General features: G+C 42.3%; 1 protein-coding gene across 1 annotated transcript in view; it reads left to right on the forward strand.

Annotated features, from left to right (window-relative positions):
* Positions 1-17,440, forward strand: part of RCAN3 (RCAN family member 3) — a 31,821-nt gene that overhangs the window by 3,134 nt on the left and 11,247 nt on the right. The window contains exon 2 of the mRNA XM_044237443.1: positions 5,517-5,765. Coding sequence (XP_044093378.1) covers positions 5,571-5,765 — 195 coding nt within the window. The 5' untranslated portion in view covers positions 5,517-5,570. The remainder of the gene's footprint in view (positions 1-5,516; positions 5,766-17,440) is intronic.

The following is a 17,440-nucleotide window of genomic DNA, read 5'->3' on the forward strand; positions in this document are numbered from 1 at the left end:
CCACTGATGGTTCTGGTATTCTTGGCATCCTTTCAACCCAACAATGCCCTGACGTACATTGTGCCTGTGTAAAAATAATGGTTGAGCACTAACTGTATGCAAAGCATTGTTCTGAGCACTTAGCATTTAATCTTTCTGACATCCTGATTGGGTAAGGATTATTATTTTATAATTCTGTTTTACAGTTGAGGAAACAGGAAGGGAAGCAAAATAATTTGCCTAATATAGAGTACTGGGGGAGCCAGAGTTTGAATCTAGAAAATTAATAATGGAGCCTGACTCTTCCTGAGATATACTTAACGACTGTTCGAACTTGTTTGCAGTTACTATAATAAATTATCAATCCATCCTTTTTTTAAAATTATTATTATTTTTATTTATTTATTTATTTTTAGAGAGGGAATAAAGGAGAGAGCACAGGGAGGGGCAGAGAGAGAGAGAGAAAGAGAGAGAGACTCTTAAGCAGGCTCCATACCTAACACAGAGCTGATGCAGGGCTTGATCTCCTGACACTGAGATCATGCTCCCAGTCGAATCTAGAGTCGGGTGCTTAACCAACTGAGCCACCCAGGCACCCCAAAATCCAGTCTTTTAAATTACTGTGTCAAATATACAGTAATGTATAAGTGAAAAAAATGTAGCAATACTATAAATGTTATTTAAATCTCTTGGGACAAGGGCACCTGGGTGGCTCAGTGGGTTAAGCCGCTGCTTTCGGCTCAGGTCATGGTCTCAGGGTCCTGGGATCGAGTCCCGCATCGGGCTCTCTGCTCAGCAGGGAGCCTGCTTCCCTTCCTCTCTCTCTGCCTGCCTCTCTGCCTACTTGTGATCTCTCGCTGTCAAATAAATAAATAAAATCTTAAAAAAAAAAAGAAATCTCTTGGGACAAAAGACAGATTATTTAACAATAACCAAAAAAATTTGAAGAGAAAATAACCATAAAAACATTATTTGGATAACTGCCAAAATTTATATATAGATGCTGATTTAGGTAACAGTATTACCAGTGTCTGTGGATTGTGTAAGAAAATGGTCTTGTTCTTACACAGTGAAATACTTAAGAGTAAAGACCGCACATTTGTCTTACAGTCAGTGGTTCAGGGGGAAAAGTATATGTTTAGAAATAGAATGATTTTAAAAATGGGCATAGATTAATTAATCGGTAACTCTGGGTAAAGAGTGTACAGGAATTCCTTGCAGTATTCTTACTTTTCTTTTTGAATTTTTTTCAAAAGAAAGTTACCCCAAAGTGTAGGTAGAAAACAGGAAATGAAGGTGTAACATTCTAAGAATTTTTTTTTTTAAGTCACGTGAGGGATTGTTTCCTGTGCTCTGATTTCTTTTCTTTTTTTTTTTACCCCTTTTTAGGGGCTGGAGGAAGGATCTTGAAACAAACAAACAAAAAATCTTATCAAAATTTGGTTGATTTTCTCATATTTCCAAATCTAGACATTCACTGCTCTCCAGCTTTCCAGCCTCCAAATTACCAGGCAGAGTATTTTCTTCACCTCTTTAATGGATTGAGAGTAGGGCGAGATTAAAAATATTAGTGCCTCTATAAGAGATAAGATATAAAGACAGTTTACTTTTAGTGGTATTAAAAGTTAAACTGGGTTGGTTATATCATTTTCCTGCCTAAAGGCCTTCACTGGCATGCTGACATTGACCGGTTTTTATATCAGGACTCTGAAACTCTACTTTCAAGGAGCTTGGTCCATGCCCCCTTTTTAACTCTATGTCATGCCACCCCACAAATACGGTACCCTGTGGCCACCGTATTTGTGGGGTGGCATGACACAGAGTTAAAAAGGGGGCGTGGACCAAGCTCCTTGAAAGTAGAGTTTCAGAGTAACTCTATCAGATCTCTGTGCGTGCCAATCTGTCCTGTCTTTGTCCGTGAACTGTTAGCTTTGCCTGGAATGCACCCCGTCATTTTTCCGCTGAAATTCTGTTCATCTTTTAAGTCTGTCTATAACATTCATGGGGAAACTAAATTTTCCGGGGCGTCTGGGTGTCTCAGTTGGCTAAGTGTCTGTCTTCAGCTTGGGTCATGATCCCAGGGTCCTAGGATAGAGACCTACATCAGGCTCCCTGCTCAGTGGGGAGTCTGCTTCTCCCTCAGTCCCTTCCTCCCCCTCACTTGGGTTCTCTGTCCCACATAAATAACTTAAATCTAAAAAAAAAAAAAAAAAAATTTTTTTTTTCTTCATCTGTGCTGCCATATCAGCGGGGTAAACGAAGTGCTATCTGCTTTCACTCAGCAGTCCTTACTAAGCATATACTGTGAGCCTGAAACTGTGCCAGGGACTCAGGATTCAAAGTCGCTGCCGGTCTGGTAGCTGGGAGTGATTTGTAAACAAATAGTTGTGAATAAGTATTTAATAGAGTAGTGAACAAAGTGCTCAGAGAGCTATGAACGCTAAGTGACAGCTTGGTCTCAAAGAAAAGATGACAGTGAAAACTCCAGTGAGATACCATCCTCCCCTACCCACCCCCACCAGGCCCCTTTCCAGATTGGAGATTTCTGGCACAGTCATCTAATTAGAGGTATAATGTTTAAAATAATGGCAGTACCTGTTTGCTACCCAGGCAGATATGTATAATCGAAAGCCGGAAAGACAATTCTGGAACTCAGGAGAGGGAGGTTGAGTCTGAATATATGAATCATACAGACCAGTGATTTTCGGTATGTGTAGGCCGGAAAGAGCTAGGAGCAGACCAGAATCTCTTGGGGTTGTGTACTTTTTCCAAGCTCTCCCCTCCCCTTCATTGCCCCAGATTCTGCTCTTACCCTGGTGACAACCTTCCCAGCTTACAGTTGACTGTGGAGAGTGAAAGGCAGCCTCAGCCCTGTGCGGTGGTGTGTGTGTGTGTGTGTGTGTGTGTGTACCTTAGGGTAAGCAGGAGACACAGCTGAGCAGCCCGGGTGGTTAAGTGGTTAAATGCTGGAGTGTGGGTGAAACCGCCCAAGAAGAATCAGAGGAGGAGGAAGGAAGGGGATGAAACCTCAAAGAGCCCAAGTCAAGAGGGTAGGTGGAGACCCAGGAGCCATCGACAAAGAGCGGGGGGAGGAGGGAGCGCCAGGAAGGCAGAGGCCCCGCCAGGTTGCAGGGTGAGTGGGAGGGCAGCAGGGCCTGGTGCCGCAGACGCAGGCCTGTGAGGGCAGGGTCAGCCCGACGACAGTGGTAGAAGTCCGGTGGCACTCAATTTGCCGGCGACCATGGTTGAGGAACAACACAGCAGAAGGGGAATTGGTAGGAAAGGTGAAGGAGAGGCAGGTGGAGAGGTAGATGGAGGGGCAGGTAGAATCCATAAGGAAAGGTGTTGTTTTTTATTTTTTCTTTAAGATTGGGTGGGTGGGGGTGGGAAATCTTAAATAGGTGTGTTCGCTGAGGAAGAGGAACAGATGGAGAAGGAAAAATTGAAAGTATAGGAGCTAATTCATGGAACAGTTAGGAGCAGTTAGCATTGTGGAGGAGAAAAAATTCTGCTTTGGTGGGAGCTTCTTGAGAAAGAACTATTTCTTACTCATCTAATATCCCTAATAATACCTGTCATACAATGGGCATTCAGAAAATATTTAATTTTTTAATTTTCTCTCTCTTTTTTTAAACATTTTTATTTATTTATTTGACCCAGAGTGACAGCCAGAGAGGGAACACAAGCAGGGGGAGTAGGAGAGGGAGAAGCAGGCTTCCCCGCTGAGCAAGGAGCCTGATGCGGAGCTTGATCCCAGGACCCTGGGAACATGATCTGAGCTGAAGGCTGATGCTTAGCCAACTGAGCCCCCCAGGCACCCCCAGAAAACATTTATTAAAATGAGTAAGGATTTTACTTTTGGGGATTAGTCTTTCCTGATGGGCGTAGTAGAATAATGAAAAGATTAAAAAAACTCTGCTGTTTTTAGCCTATCATTAATATCTGTCATGTACTCTGTATAAGCAATATATTTACAGCATTTTGTTCTTTGAAATAACATGGGAGATCACAAATGAAGTAGTATTAAACTACTAGTAATCATGACTACTTAATTTTTCTGTGCCTGATTGGTATTTCTTAAATTCCATTTCAGCATATTGAAATATGTTATGGAAGCACCTGGGTGGCTTAGTGGGTTAAGCCTCTGCCTTTGGCTCAGGTCATGATCTCAGGGTGCTAGGATTGAGCCCTGCATCGGGCTCTCTGATCATCAGGGAGCCTGCTTCTCCCCTCTCTCTCTGCCTGTTGCTCTGCCTACTTGTGATCTCTGTGTCAAATAAACAAAATCTTAAAAAAAAATTAAATTAAAAAAAAAGAAAAGAAATATGTTATGCTCAAGGCACTGTGCTTGGAGTTCATCAGAAGAGACAGACGTGCACATAAGGTCCGTAGAAGACGGACTCTGTTCCATTATTTAACAAAGGGACACTATCAGCTCAGTGCCTTGGAGTTAAAATTATTTATATTTAAATACTCAGAAAAAGGACATCTCTTTGATTATTGTTTGTGTCAGATTTTGCCTTTTTAAAATATTTCTTTTTTGTTGTTTAATTTATTTATTTCAGAGGGGCAGAGGGAGAGGAAGAGAGAGAATCTTCAGCAGGCTCCACACCCAGCACAGAGCCTGACGCAGAGCTCGATCTCACCATGATCTCACTGAGATCATGACCTGAGCCAAAATCAAGCGTCAGACCCTTAACCGACTGAGCCACCCAGGCGTCTTAAATATATCTAATATTAACAAAGACCTACTTTATATAGAACTTCTGGTTCTTTTGAACTTAATTCTTCGGGAGTACAGTCAAAAAGAACAGACTGGTTAAAAAAGGTGAAGTCATGTCATTGCAGACAGATTTCACGGTGCAGATGGTGAATGAATCGTGTGGGTTTTTAAACGCTGCCAGTTTCAGTGTTGTAGACCAAAAACCCAAAACAAATATGTGAAGACAGTTCTGGTTCACATTTTCCTTCCTACTGCTTGTAAACCAGTGTACAGATTCACTCATTTTGTATTGCCCCCGCCCCCCCTTTTTTCCCCCAATTCCACTAGAAAACTTTTTGCCTTTTTTTGGTCATATGTCATTGCCAGTAAAATATGCGAGATAAAATATGCTAAGCAAAGTAGAACATAAACAGAGTAGAACATGTAGAATTTGTGAGGACTGTAATGAATTGATTTAAAACTCTGGTTTAGGGGCGCCTGGGTGGCTCAGTGGGTTAAGCCGCTGCCTTCGGCTCAGGTCATGATCTCAGGATCCTGGGATCGAGTCCCGCATCGGGCTCCCTGCTCAGCAGGGATCCTGCTTCCCTCTATCTCTCTCTCTCTGCCTGCCTCTCCGTCTACTTGTGATCTCTCTCTGTCAAATAAATAAATAAAATCTTTAAAAAAAAAAAAAACAACTCTGGTTTATCTTTGCTGAACAAGATTGCTTCCGTTGATGAATTGCTGTCTTGAGAATTGACTGAAACAGTATTTGGTTTTCCCAATCTTATCTTTATGCTATTTTCTTTTCTTTTCTTTTTTTCTTTAACACCAGATGCCTTGTAGACACCTTAGGACTTTAAAAACGAAGACCTGCTGTTAGGGGATAATGCTGGGGGACACTATGAAATCTTGGAATGATAGCCAGTCAGATCTCTGTAGCAGTGACCAAGAAGAGGAAGAAGAGATGGTTTTTGGTGAAAATGAAGATGATTTGGAAGAGATGATGGATTTCAGTGATCTGCCTACCTCACTTTTTGCTTGCAGCGTCCACGAAGCGGTGTTTGAGGTGCAACAGCAGAAGGTAGGCACGCTTCCTGCCTCCCCCTGCATGTGGTAGTGGGTTCAGTGGAGCCTCAGGGAAGGAGCAGATCGCTGCTGTGCATTTGCCGAGTTCGTTCCTGGCCCGTGACATGTAGAAAAGCACGCATCAACCCTTAGACATTGCTGCAACATTTTTAACTGTATTTTATGAGCGTCCTGGTCTGCAAGACATAGGAAATATTTCAAAATTAGTCAGTCCTTCTCCCACAACTACTTTGAGAAGCACTGGTTTTAGTGAACTCTGAACCAGGTCTTATGAAGTCCTGATTCATTCACTCAATTCATTTATTCATTTTTTGGAGCCTGTGATTAAGGAAAAGCTAGTGATTTTTATCCTGGCTTCCTATTACTTGGGAGTAAATTCATACAAGCCAGAAGTATTTTAAGCTTTTTTCTGAGGCTGATTACATAATTAGGATTATTTATAAATTCATTGTAACAGAATTGTTAGCATTTCTTGTTATTACTTTGTACAGTTTGGGGAAAAATGACTGAGTTTATTTTTTAAAGGCTACTCTCCTTTAGTTCATTCATTATTTACCTGGAAAGAGAGGTTTTGTGTGTGGCTTTTTTTTTTTTTTCCATCATGACCTCACAAAAGCCTATAGGTCTCAGTCGTACCAAAGTAAATATTCTTGTCATTGGTAGAAATTTTGCATGTGCTGACACTTTTTTCTCAACATACCAGCCCTTTAATTTACTGTCTGCGCACCCAGAGAATTTTCCTTCCAGTGACTTTCTTGGAGAGAACTTCATATGGTTTGACTCACTACGCACTCAAGTGCGTAAGGCACTGTGCCACTTGCTTCCAGAGCTAGAGTAGGAATAGAAACAGCTTCTGCCTCGGACCATGTACAGACAGCCCTGCCTGGGAGATGATATGTAATTCGGCATAAGATGGAACACTAGTGGCTTTCAAGGCACTGAGTACCTTGAGGTGTCAGAGGACAGGAGGACAGCCAGCTGGAGGGAAGATCTTCCGGGGCGATGGCATTGGAGAAGAGCGGAGTGAGCGGGGAGGAGGTTAGCAGGGAAGGGAAGGGGAATTCTGGCCAGAGGGAACAGAACGAGCCCATGAGCTGACTCCAGGAAGTGTGGACACTTCAGGGAGGAGCTCTTGTGGCAGGTGCACAGGTGAGACGCAGCCAAGGTGAAGTTAAATCCAGCGGGAAAGGTGAGCGTGGGACGTCCTGCAACGTTCAAGGGGCTTGCCCTTCTTCGGGAAGTAGTCTTCTGAGCAAAAGGGTGATCAGAAGTACGTTTTAGGAATGTCTGGACAACGTGTGAAGACCAGGGCAGCAGAGGTGGAAGGAGAGCCCGAAGGGAGGGGCCCCGGTTAAGAAGGGCGGGGTAGAGTGAGGAGCAACCGCCAGTTTTGTACCTTTCAGCTTTGTTTTCGTTTCTTTCTCAAGCTCAGCCATGATGCAGACCGTTTGAAATCATCCTTCCTAGTTTTCTCAAAAGTTTTAAGAGCTCTGCATTTTTGTATAATAATTACATAAACCTTGTTGTTTATTTGTGATCCATGAAAGACCCACACATATTACTAGCTTTATCTTAAAATTATAATCCTAAGGATTCATTCAAAAAACTCACAATCATATCCGTTCCAACTTCTTTTTTTTTTCTTTTTTTAAGTGTAACCTAGGAAGTTTTTTTTTTTTTTTTAACTTGCCAAGGTGGTGAGTTCTTGTTGATTTATTTTCATTTGAAAAACCATTTGGGATTATATCTAACCTAAATTAAATTGGAAGTCGTATCATTAGAAATTCTATGAGTAGTTCAGTCAGTGGACTTCCTTTTATATATGGTTCTTAGTCATGGTAAATTTTGTATAAAAGCCTTACTGGTAATATCTGCAGCTGCAGAATATTAGTTTATAACGGGAAGTTTCTACCTTTTGGCCACTTTTGCCCATTTGCCACCCCATTTCCTCGTGCCTCTGGCAACCACCAGTCTCTTCTCTGTACCTATGAGTTCATTTTGTTTGTTTTGTTTTTTGAATCCCCTATCTAGAAGAGATCATATGGTAGTTGCCTTTTTCTGTCTGACTTATTTCACTTAACATAATGCCCTCAGGGTCCATACATGTTGTCCTAAAGGGCAAGATTTCTTTTTTTTTTTAACAGCTAAATAACACTCCATTGTGTGCCTCTGTGTGTGTGTGTGTGTGTGTGTGTATGTATGTACAAGCACACACACGCACCACATTTTCTTTATCCATTCATCCGTCGATGGACACTGAGGCCGTTTCCATGTCTTTGCTATTGTATATAATACTGCAGTAAACATGGGGGTGCAGATACCTTTTCAAGTTCGTGTTTCTGTTTTCTTGGGATAAATACCCAGAAGTGGAATTGCTGGATCATTTTAATTTTTTGAGGCGCCTCCATACCGTTTTGCACAGTGTCTACACCAATTTACATTCCCACCAGTAGTGCACAGGGGTTCCCTTCTCTCCACATCCTCACCAACACTTATCTCCTCTCTTTTTGACACTGTCAGGTGTGAGAGTGATATCCTGTGGTTTTATCTGCATTTCCCTGATGATTAGTGATGTTGAGCATCTTTTTGCATACCTGTTGGGCATTTGTATGTCTTCTTTGGAAAAAAAAATGGCTATTCAGATCTCCTGCCCATTTTCCAAATCAGATTGTGTGGGTTTTTTCTATTCAGTTTATGAGTTTCTTTATATATTTTGGGTGTTAGCTCCTTAACCAGATACATGACTTGAAACTCATTTTCCCTATTCAGTAGGTCGCCTTTTCATTTTGTCCGTTTCCTCTGCTGTGCAGAAGTGTTTCAGTTTGATGTAGTCCTGCTTATTTTTGTTTTGTTCCTTTTGGTTTTGGTGTCAGATTAAAAAAAAATCATTGCCAAGACCTGTGACGTAGAGTTTATCACCTGTTTTTTTTTTTCTTCCAGGATTTCTTATAGTTTAAAGTCTTACACCAAGGCTTTAATCCATTTTTGGATGAATTTTTGTATGTGGTCTAAGATAATGGTTAGAGTTCATTCTCTGTGTGTAGCTGTCCAATTTTCCCAGCACCATTTACTTACAAGACTGCTCTTTTCCCATCGTTTGCTTTTGGCTCCTTTGTTGAAAATTAATTGACCGTGTATATGTGGTTTTCTTTCCCCACACTCTAATTCTGTTTCATTGATCTGTGTGTCTGATTTTATACCAGTACCATAGTGTTTTAATTATTATAGTTTTGTAATATCATTTGAAAGCAGGCAGTGTGATCCTCCAGCTTTGTTCTTTCTCAAGATGGCTTTTGCTACTCAGGAATTTTTATAGTTCTGTACGATTTTTAGGATTCTATATTCTATTTCTCCGAAAAATGCTGTTGGAATTTCAATAGTGATTTCATTGCATTTATAGATTGCTTTGGGTAGTATGGACATTTTAAGAATAATGATTCTTCCAGTCCATGAGCATGAATATCTTTCCATTTATTTATAAATTCTTCAGTTTCTTTCATTTCTGTCTTGTAGTTTTCAATAGACAAATCTTTTTTTACCTGTTTAGTTAAATTTATTCCTACATATTTTACACTTTTTGATGCAAGTATAAATGGGATTGTTTTCTTAATTTCTCTTTCTGGTAGTTTGTTATAAATATAAGAAATATGACATACTTTTGGGTTTTCAATATCCTTCAACTTCACTGAATTTATTTTAACAGGTTGTGTTTTTTTTTTAAGTCTTCGGGGTTTTCTGTGTATATCATGTCATCTGCAAATGGTGACAGTTTTACTTCTTTTCCAGTTTGGATCATTTTATTTCTTTTTCTCACCTAATGCTCTGGCTAGGACTTCCACTACTGTGTGGAATAGAAGTAGTGAGTGTGGGCATTTTTGTCTTGTTCCTCATCTTTGAGGAAAGGCTTTCACCTTATCATTGAATGTGATGTTAGCTGTGGGCTTATCATATATGGCCTTTATTATGTTAAGATATGTCCCTTATTACGGGGCTACAGTAATCTTAACGGTGTGGGTACATACATGTCAATTATATTTCAATAAATTTTTTTAAAAGCCATTGTTTTTCTGGCATAAAGATGAACATATTGATCAATGCGATAGAATAGAGAGCCCAGAATGAGCCCTGGCACTTATAGTCAAATAATTTTCAACAAGGGTGCCAAGACCATTCAATGTGGAAAGGACAGTCTTTTCAACAAAAGGTTCTGGGGGAAATGGAGATCCACATGCAAAAGAATGAAGTTGGACCCTTATCTTATTTTATGCAAAATTTAATTCAGAATGGATCAAGAACCTAAATGTCACAGTTAAAAACCATAAACCTCTCAGAAGTTAAAACCATAGAACTCTTAGAAGATAACAGAGGAAAAGCTTCTTGACATTGGATTTGGCAATGATTTCTTGGATATGACACCCAAAGCACAGGAAACAATAGAAAAAAAAAGTTGGATTTTATCAGAATTTAAAATGTGGACATCAGAGGACACCTTCAGTGAAAGGCAGGAAAGGCAGTCCCACAGAATGGCCGGCAGTATTTTCAAGTCATATTATCTGGTAAAGGATTAATATCCAGAATGTATAAAGAAATCCCAAAACTCCACAACAAAAACCAAACAACCCACTTGAAAAATGGGCAGAGAACTTAGATATTTCCCCAGAGAAGATGCACCAATGGCCAATAAGCACATGAAAAGATGCTCACCATCACTAACCATTAGGGCAGTTCAAATCAAAATCACAGTGAGATGCCACCTCACACCTCATTAGGATGGCTGCTATCCTAAAAACAGAGCAGGTGTTGACAAGGATGTGGAGAAATTGGAACCTTTGTGCATTGTTGGTAAGAATGCAAAATGGTGCAGCTGCTGTCAAAAACCGGGGCAGTTCCTCACAGAATTTTAAGCATAGAGTTACCGTAAGGTCCAGGACGCTGCTTCTGGATACGTTTAAAAAGCAGGGACTCGGGCGCCTGGGTGGCCCAGTGGGTTAAGCCTCTACCTTGGGCTCAGGTCATGATCTCAGGAACCTGGGATTGAGCCCCGCATCGGGCTCTCTGCTCAGTGGGGAGCCTGCTTCATCCTCTCTCTGCCTGCCTCTCTGCCTACTTGTGATCTCTCTCTCTCTCTGTCAAATGAATAAATAAAATCTTTAAAAATAAAAAGCAGAGACTCAAGGAGGTATTCATGCGCCGATGTTCATAGCAGCCTCCTTTGCAACGCCAAGAGGCAGAAAGAACCCATGGGTCCATCGATGCATAAATGTATAAAGGGCGGTGTAGAGATCCAGTGGAATGTTATTCACCTTTAAAAGTGAATGATGTCCTGATACATGTGATAACATGTATGACCCTTGAAAGACATACAAAGTGAAATAAGAGACATAAGGGGACAAGTATTGTATGACTCTTCATCTGTAAGAGAGGGTAGCCCGGCTCCGAGAGATGCAAAGTGGAAAGGTGGTTGCCAGGGCCGGAGGGGTTGGGGAGTGGGGAGTTATGGTTTAGTGGGCACAGAGGTTCAGTTGGGGATGACGACAGAGTTCTGAAGATGGGTGTGGTGTTTCACAACAGTGTGATGATGTTTAATGCCACTGAATTGTACACTTAAAAATGGTTAAAATAGCATATGCTGTGTTGCGTATATTTTACCACAATAAAAGTATGTAAAAAGATGTTTAAAAAAAGAACCCTTTTTTCTTGAGCTTAACATTCTTCGTAATATGCTTTTATATATACATACATATATCATGCTCATATACACACACATACATATTACACACACACATGTGCATGTGTGCTTGTGATTTGTATGTATTGGGCCCCTCTGTTGCCCCAGTGCACGTCCTCTTGGCCCACCTCCTCACTCCAGATGTTGCTTAAGGAGCCAGCTGTGCACAGGTATAACCTCAGCCACCGGCCTCCACTATATCATAACCTTGCATGTCATCCCAGTGTTTCTCTGCTGCCGGTGTGGGGTGGCCTGATGCCTCTGCAGAAGGGAAAATGTGAGGGAGTCAGCATCCCACAGGGAAACCCTTGACCAGTGGGAGACTAGAGCCAGTGAATAAGTCCCCCTTCTTCTGACCCTGAAGCCAGCTCTGAGGGTCCACTGCCTTCTTAGGGCTCCCGGCCAGATCACACCCCGACTGGCCACAGAGGTGACCGGCTTGATAACAAAACCTGGACAGGAGGAGGACCGGCCTTCTGTCCTTCCCTGTTTCACTGTTCCCTCTCTGTCCCGTGCAGTCAGTTCCCCAAACAGGCTCCCTTGTGTGCGACCTTGCCTTGGCCTCTGCTCACCCAAGGAGTCCAGGTAAGACACAGGCAAATAACTTCCAAGTTTGGTTATTTATCTTGTGTGAAGGCACCATCCCAAGCTCCTAAACGAAGGGCAATTTTTAGGTCATGTGAGAAGGATAAAGACTAACGTAAAGAAAACCCATGTGGCCACCCAATTTAACTAATAAAATGTTACTAATGTAATTTGAACCCCTTGTGTCTCCTCCTACAGATAACCATTACCGTGAACTCAGTGCTTATGATTTCCCGTGTAATTTCAACTTTTTTATTAAGTCTAACCATATGAAATTGCCATATTTGTAGGTCCAGTGATCAAATATTGGTCTCTCTTCTGCTTCCACTTAACTGTGTGTGCATATACTATGACTGATCCTTGAACAATACTGGGGTTAAGAACACTTACTCTCCATGGAGTTAAAAACTTGGGATTTCCCCCAGAATTTCACAACTAATCGCCTGCTGTTGACCAGAAGCCTTCCCAATAACATAATCGATTAACACATACTTTATATGTTATACATACTATGTACTGGATTCTTACAATAAAGTGAGCTAGAAAAAAATGTTATTAAAATCACAAGAAAGTATGTTATTGAAATCACAAGAAAAATGTTACTAAAATCACATGTACAGGACTATACTGCATTAAAAAAATCCATATATAAATGGACCGACACTTCAAACTGTTGTTCAAGTGTCAACTGTACTTTTAAAATTTTCTATTTTCAATTGTCATGATTGTCCATTTGGAAAGGAATCCACATAGCAACTGTCAGAACTAGTGAGTTCAGAAAGATTGTAGGATATGAGGTCAATACACAGAATCAGCTCTACCGTCCATGTGCTAGCAGTAAACATTTGGAAACTGAAATTTTAAAAACGTTACCAGTTACAGTAGCAGCATGAAATATGGAAGTATAAGTCTAAGAAGATAGATTCAGGATCTGAATGCTAAAAACTAAAACACTAGTGAAATACATCACATTTTACATTATTTTAAATTGTATATAAGTGGCATATGGTATGAATTCTTTTTTTTTCCCCTCAACATTTTATTTGTAAGAATAATCCATGTTGAAATACGTATTGTCTCGCTTGCTATACAGTGTCCCATTCTATAAAATACCATAATTTGTTTACAGCTTCTTACGTTGGACATTTAGGTTATTTTTCACAGGTGCTGTGGTGCCAAATGTTCTGTGTATGTCCTCTGTAGGTGGGGGTGTGGGGGGGTCCTTAGGGGTTATAACAGGACAGATGCTTCTGGCTTGTAAGGGTTGCGTTTCTTCAGTGCTAACAAATACTGTCCAGCGGTGTCTAAAGTTGCTTGTACCTGTTTGCATTCCTGCCAGCCCCTCTTAGAAGAGTTTCCAGTGTACCACAGCATCTCCCATACATTCTGTTCTCAGAATTTAAGATTTTTGCCAGTCTGGTCGTTGAACGTTTTTGTTACTTTTTAATGAATTTCTGGGTAAACTATAAATGACTGCTTCTCAGACTCACTTCTCAGTGGAGGACCAGTTTTTTCCTCCAAACTATCTCAGACTGGTTTTTGTAAAATGCACTAATGTCACAGCAGTGTAAGCTTGCCAGAATGGTTCTAGACACTTTTTCTCAATTTCTCTGCTGAACCATATCATGGACTAGTAGTAAATTCATGGACTCGCGCTGGGTCCTCCGACCACACACCACAGTGTATTATAACACGTAGGGATTTTCAGATACCTTAGGATCTTCTGAAATGAGAAAGTATCTCCAGTTACCTTCAGTTATATTTATGGTTTCCATTGTGAATATATCATCTCAAAACCGAGTTAAAAAGGACTTGGAATCAGTTCATTAGGTAATCCGGTATCCTAATGACCAGCAGTATTAAGATATCACCAACTTGTAAGGAGCTTTGCTGTCATGGTCTTAGACATGGGTTTGCAGGTTCTGCAGTCTGGCTCGGTGCACATAAGCAGTATCGTTGAACACTGTGCCAGCCACGGTCATTTACAGGTTCTAGGGAGACCACGGTGATTGAGAAAAGGTGCCAGCCCCCGTGGAGCATAGGGAGAGAAAAATTGACACGCAAACGAGTAAGACATTCCAATATAACATGTACCACAAAGAAAATAAAATAGAGTGATAGGGAGTGGCTTGCTAGGTGGTCATTTTTAACAAGAGTGGTCAGGGCAGACCTGTCTGAACAAGTGGCATTTGAGCCGAAACCTGAATGATGAGAAAGAACCAGTGTAATAGTGAGTCATCCTTGGCTTCCTATAATTTAATTGAAATTTATCCTACCATCATTCAAATAACTTTTCTCTAATGTGTACAGATAGTCAAAATGCCTTCTAGTTTACCTTTATCAGCGCATACGATGGCATCTGTCCTACATCAAAGATTTTTTTTCCCCCCAATAATCTCATTTCCGTTGGGAAAGATCTGCTATTCCCCAAGTCAAGGCAGGACTCAAGGCTCTCGGGTTCTAAGAAACAGCTGGATTATCCCAGTGTGGACGTTCCTAATCTGTCCAAAGCAGGGCTCCTATGGTGGGGAGAACTCAGGAATGAGCAAGCTCCGAATGGGCACGTGTGTCACTGCCACACTGCCTGGTCCAGAGCCCGGCTTTTAAGACTTGCTGCTTATTTAAGTATGTGCTGAATGAGCCTGGGAGCATCATCTACAGGGCCACGATACCAGTACTCCCCAAGGCTTATGTGGAAGCTTCATAAACTAATTTTAATGACCATGTCCTTTTATTTCTTTTATTTCCTAATCTGATATACATTCTATTTTTTTAATTTATTTATTTTCAGAAAAACAGTATTCATTATTTTTTCACCACACCCAGTGCTCCATGCAAGCTGTGCCCTCTATAATACCCACCACCTGGTACCCCAACCTCCCACCCCCCCGCCACTTCAAGCCCCTCAGATTGTTTTTCAGAGTCCATAGTCTCTCATGGTTCACCTCCCCTTCCAATTTACCCAAATTCCCTATTTTTATGAGTTTTATAGACGATATAAGGGTACCACAACATGTCTGTAACGTATGTATGTGTGTGTGTGTGTGTGTGTGTGTGTGTGTGTTTAGGTAACTGAAATATATTGGGAGTACATATCAAGATATCTTTACTGGTTTGGGAGCACAAAGAACTCTTTTTTTTTTTTTTTCTTGAACCATTTTGAGGTTAAGTTGCCAACAATGATGGCCATCACCCCAATACTATAATATGTGTTTCCTGCAAACAAGGACCTTCGCCTAGCAGAAAACACAAAACTCAGGAAATTAACACTGGTGTATTAGCCCTTCTCATCCCCAGGCTCCCATTCAAGATTTGCCAGTTGTCTCAATAATGGCCTTTATATCAAAAACTCCACCTCCTTTGGAAGCATTGTCTTTAGTTGACAGATGCCTTTAGTCTCCTTCAGTCTGGGAGAATGTCTGGTCTCCCCGGGTCTGTCTTGGGGTTCACACGCAAAGGTTATAGGCTGGTTATTTTATTGCATATCTCTCAATTCGGGCTTGTGGGATGTTTCCTCGGGATTAGATTGATGTTGTGTGTCTGGCAGGAATGTCACAGAAGTGATGCTCTTGTCACTGCGTCCTGTCAGGTGGTGACCTTGGACCCACTCCCAACAAAATTCACCTGGAGCCCTTGACTAAGGTGGTGTCCACCAGGCATGACTGATGAGGGAGCAGGAGGCTGACTGAGGACAAAGCAAAAGCTGGCGCCTCGCACCCCCCTCTCCACCCGCTCCCCTCTGTAATATGTGTAGCATTCCTCAGGCACCCCTGACTGCCATAAAATGATAAATAGTTAACTTGCAGGGATCACAGTCCTGCAGAACAGGAATCTCCCTTGCTCTGCAGATGTCCTAGAGATCTACAAACAGGGAGGTTACCTTATCAATAGCACAAATTTCCAGAGGCAAATCAGTTCCTGAAGCCCTAATGTCTCCCTCCCCACCATAAACTGGAGGAAGCTGAGGTAGAAGGGAATGTAAATGATAGCAGGATCATAACAACCCACCAAGAATCTCCTATCCCTTCACCACCCCCCCCAACGCAAGGTATATAACCTGCCATCCCTCACAACCCGGGGCAGCAGCTCTGCCTGCCCACGGGTCCTGTCCCCGTGCTTTAATAAACCACCATTTTGCACCAAAGATGTCTCAAGAATTCCTTCTTGGTCATCAGCTCCAGACCTCAGCCCACTGAACCTTATCTAGGTTCTAGAACTTCATCATGACCACTGTCGAGTTATTCTCATTCTCCTTGTAATTAGTAATTATTTTGTGGGAGGTGTTTGTAAATGTCCTGCTTCCCCCATCAGAGTTTTAACATATTCATTTATTTATATCCGTACAGTTCATGGTCTCTGATCTTGTTCCTTGGTTGTAACCTGTTAACTGTCATGACTTTGATTTGTCCTTGGTTCAGCCAGTGGTGGCTCTTTCAAGATGGCTTCTGTGTCTCTGACACGTGCGCATCATTCCTGAGTACACCTTTAAACTCTGAAACACAACAAGATATTCCAGAATTATTCTGTACCTTGCCTGCCCAGCCCTAGATCCAGCCACTTTTCCGAGGAGCCCTGCCTCCCTCCAGAGTTCCAGAAACCAGGATATGCGTGCGAGTCAGCTACCACTGTCCCTGGGCATCTCGGCGGACAGAGCCAGGAAATATCTAGATACGTGCATCTGTGTGTTTCCAGTTATACTTGCCAAGTCCAGGCCAGCACTAAAGAATTCATTTCTACTTTTCTCCCGTTTCAGCTTTGTAAGTCCTATTTGACGGAGAGAAAACTAGCTTCTGTTGTCTTATTATTTACTTATGCAGTCACTGGTCTGTATGTTACTGCCACAGTCCACCCTCTTTCCCCTGGGGATGCCCTCCTTACCTGCCCTGTGCTCCAACGCCCTGCGCCCGGACCCCCCACGGGAGAATCCTCTGCACCCCACCCAGGTTCTCACAGTCCCAGAGCACCAAGCTCACCCTGCCTGGGATCCAGGATGCTGTGCTGGGCCACCCCCCACACAGACCATGCTGACCCCCCTGGGGCACCAGGACCCCACGCTGGATGGCCTCCCTGCACAGACCTCCCTCCTCACCCTTCTCCCTTCACTTGGGCTTCGACACCCTGTCAGCCTGCCCCTTTGCTGAGATGCCTTCCCTCTTTCCCTGCTCTGGGCCGTCTTCCCGCCCGGGCACCCTCCTCAGCCCCCTGAGTTCCCGTGCCCGTGCTGGGCTGCCTCTCATGGACACACTGACCTGACCCTGTTGGGTTCCTGCACCCCAGGCCAGGCCTGCCTCCCAGTTGGCCACTTTCTTCCCCCTGCTGGGACTCAGACACCCTCTGACCCTGTAGCTCCCTGCTCC

This window comes from Neovison vison, chromosome 2, assembly GCF_020171115.1.
Source record: "Neovison vison isolate M4711 chromosome 2, ASM_NN_V1, whole genome shotgun sequence".
Classification (NCBI taxonomy): domain Eukaryota; kingdom Metazoa; phylum Chordata; class Mammalia; order Carnivora; family Mustelidae; genus Neogale; species Neogale vison.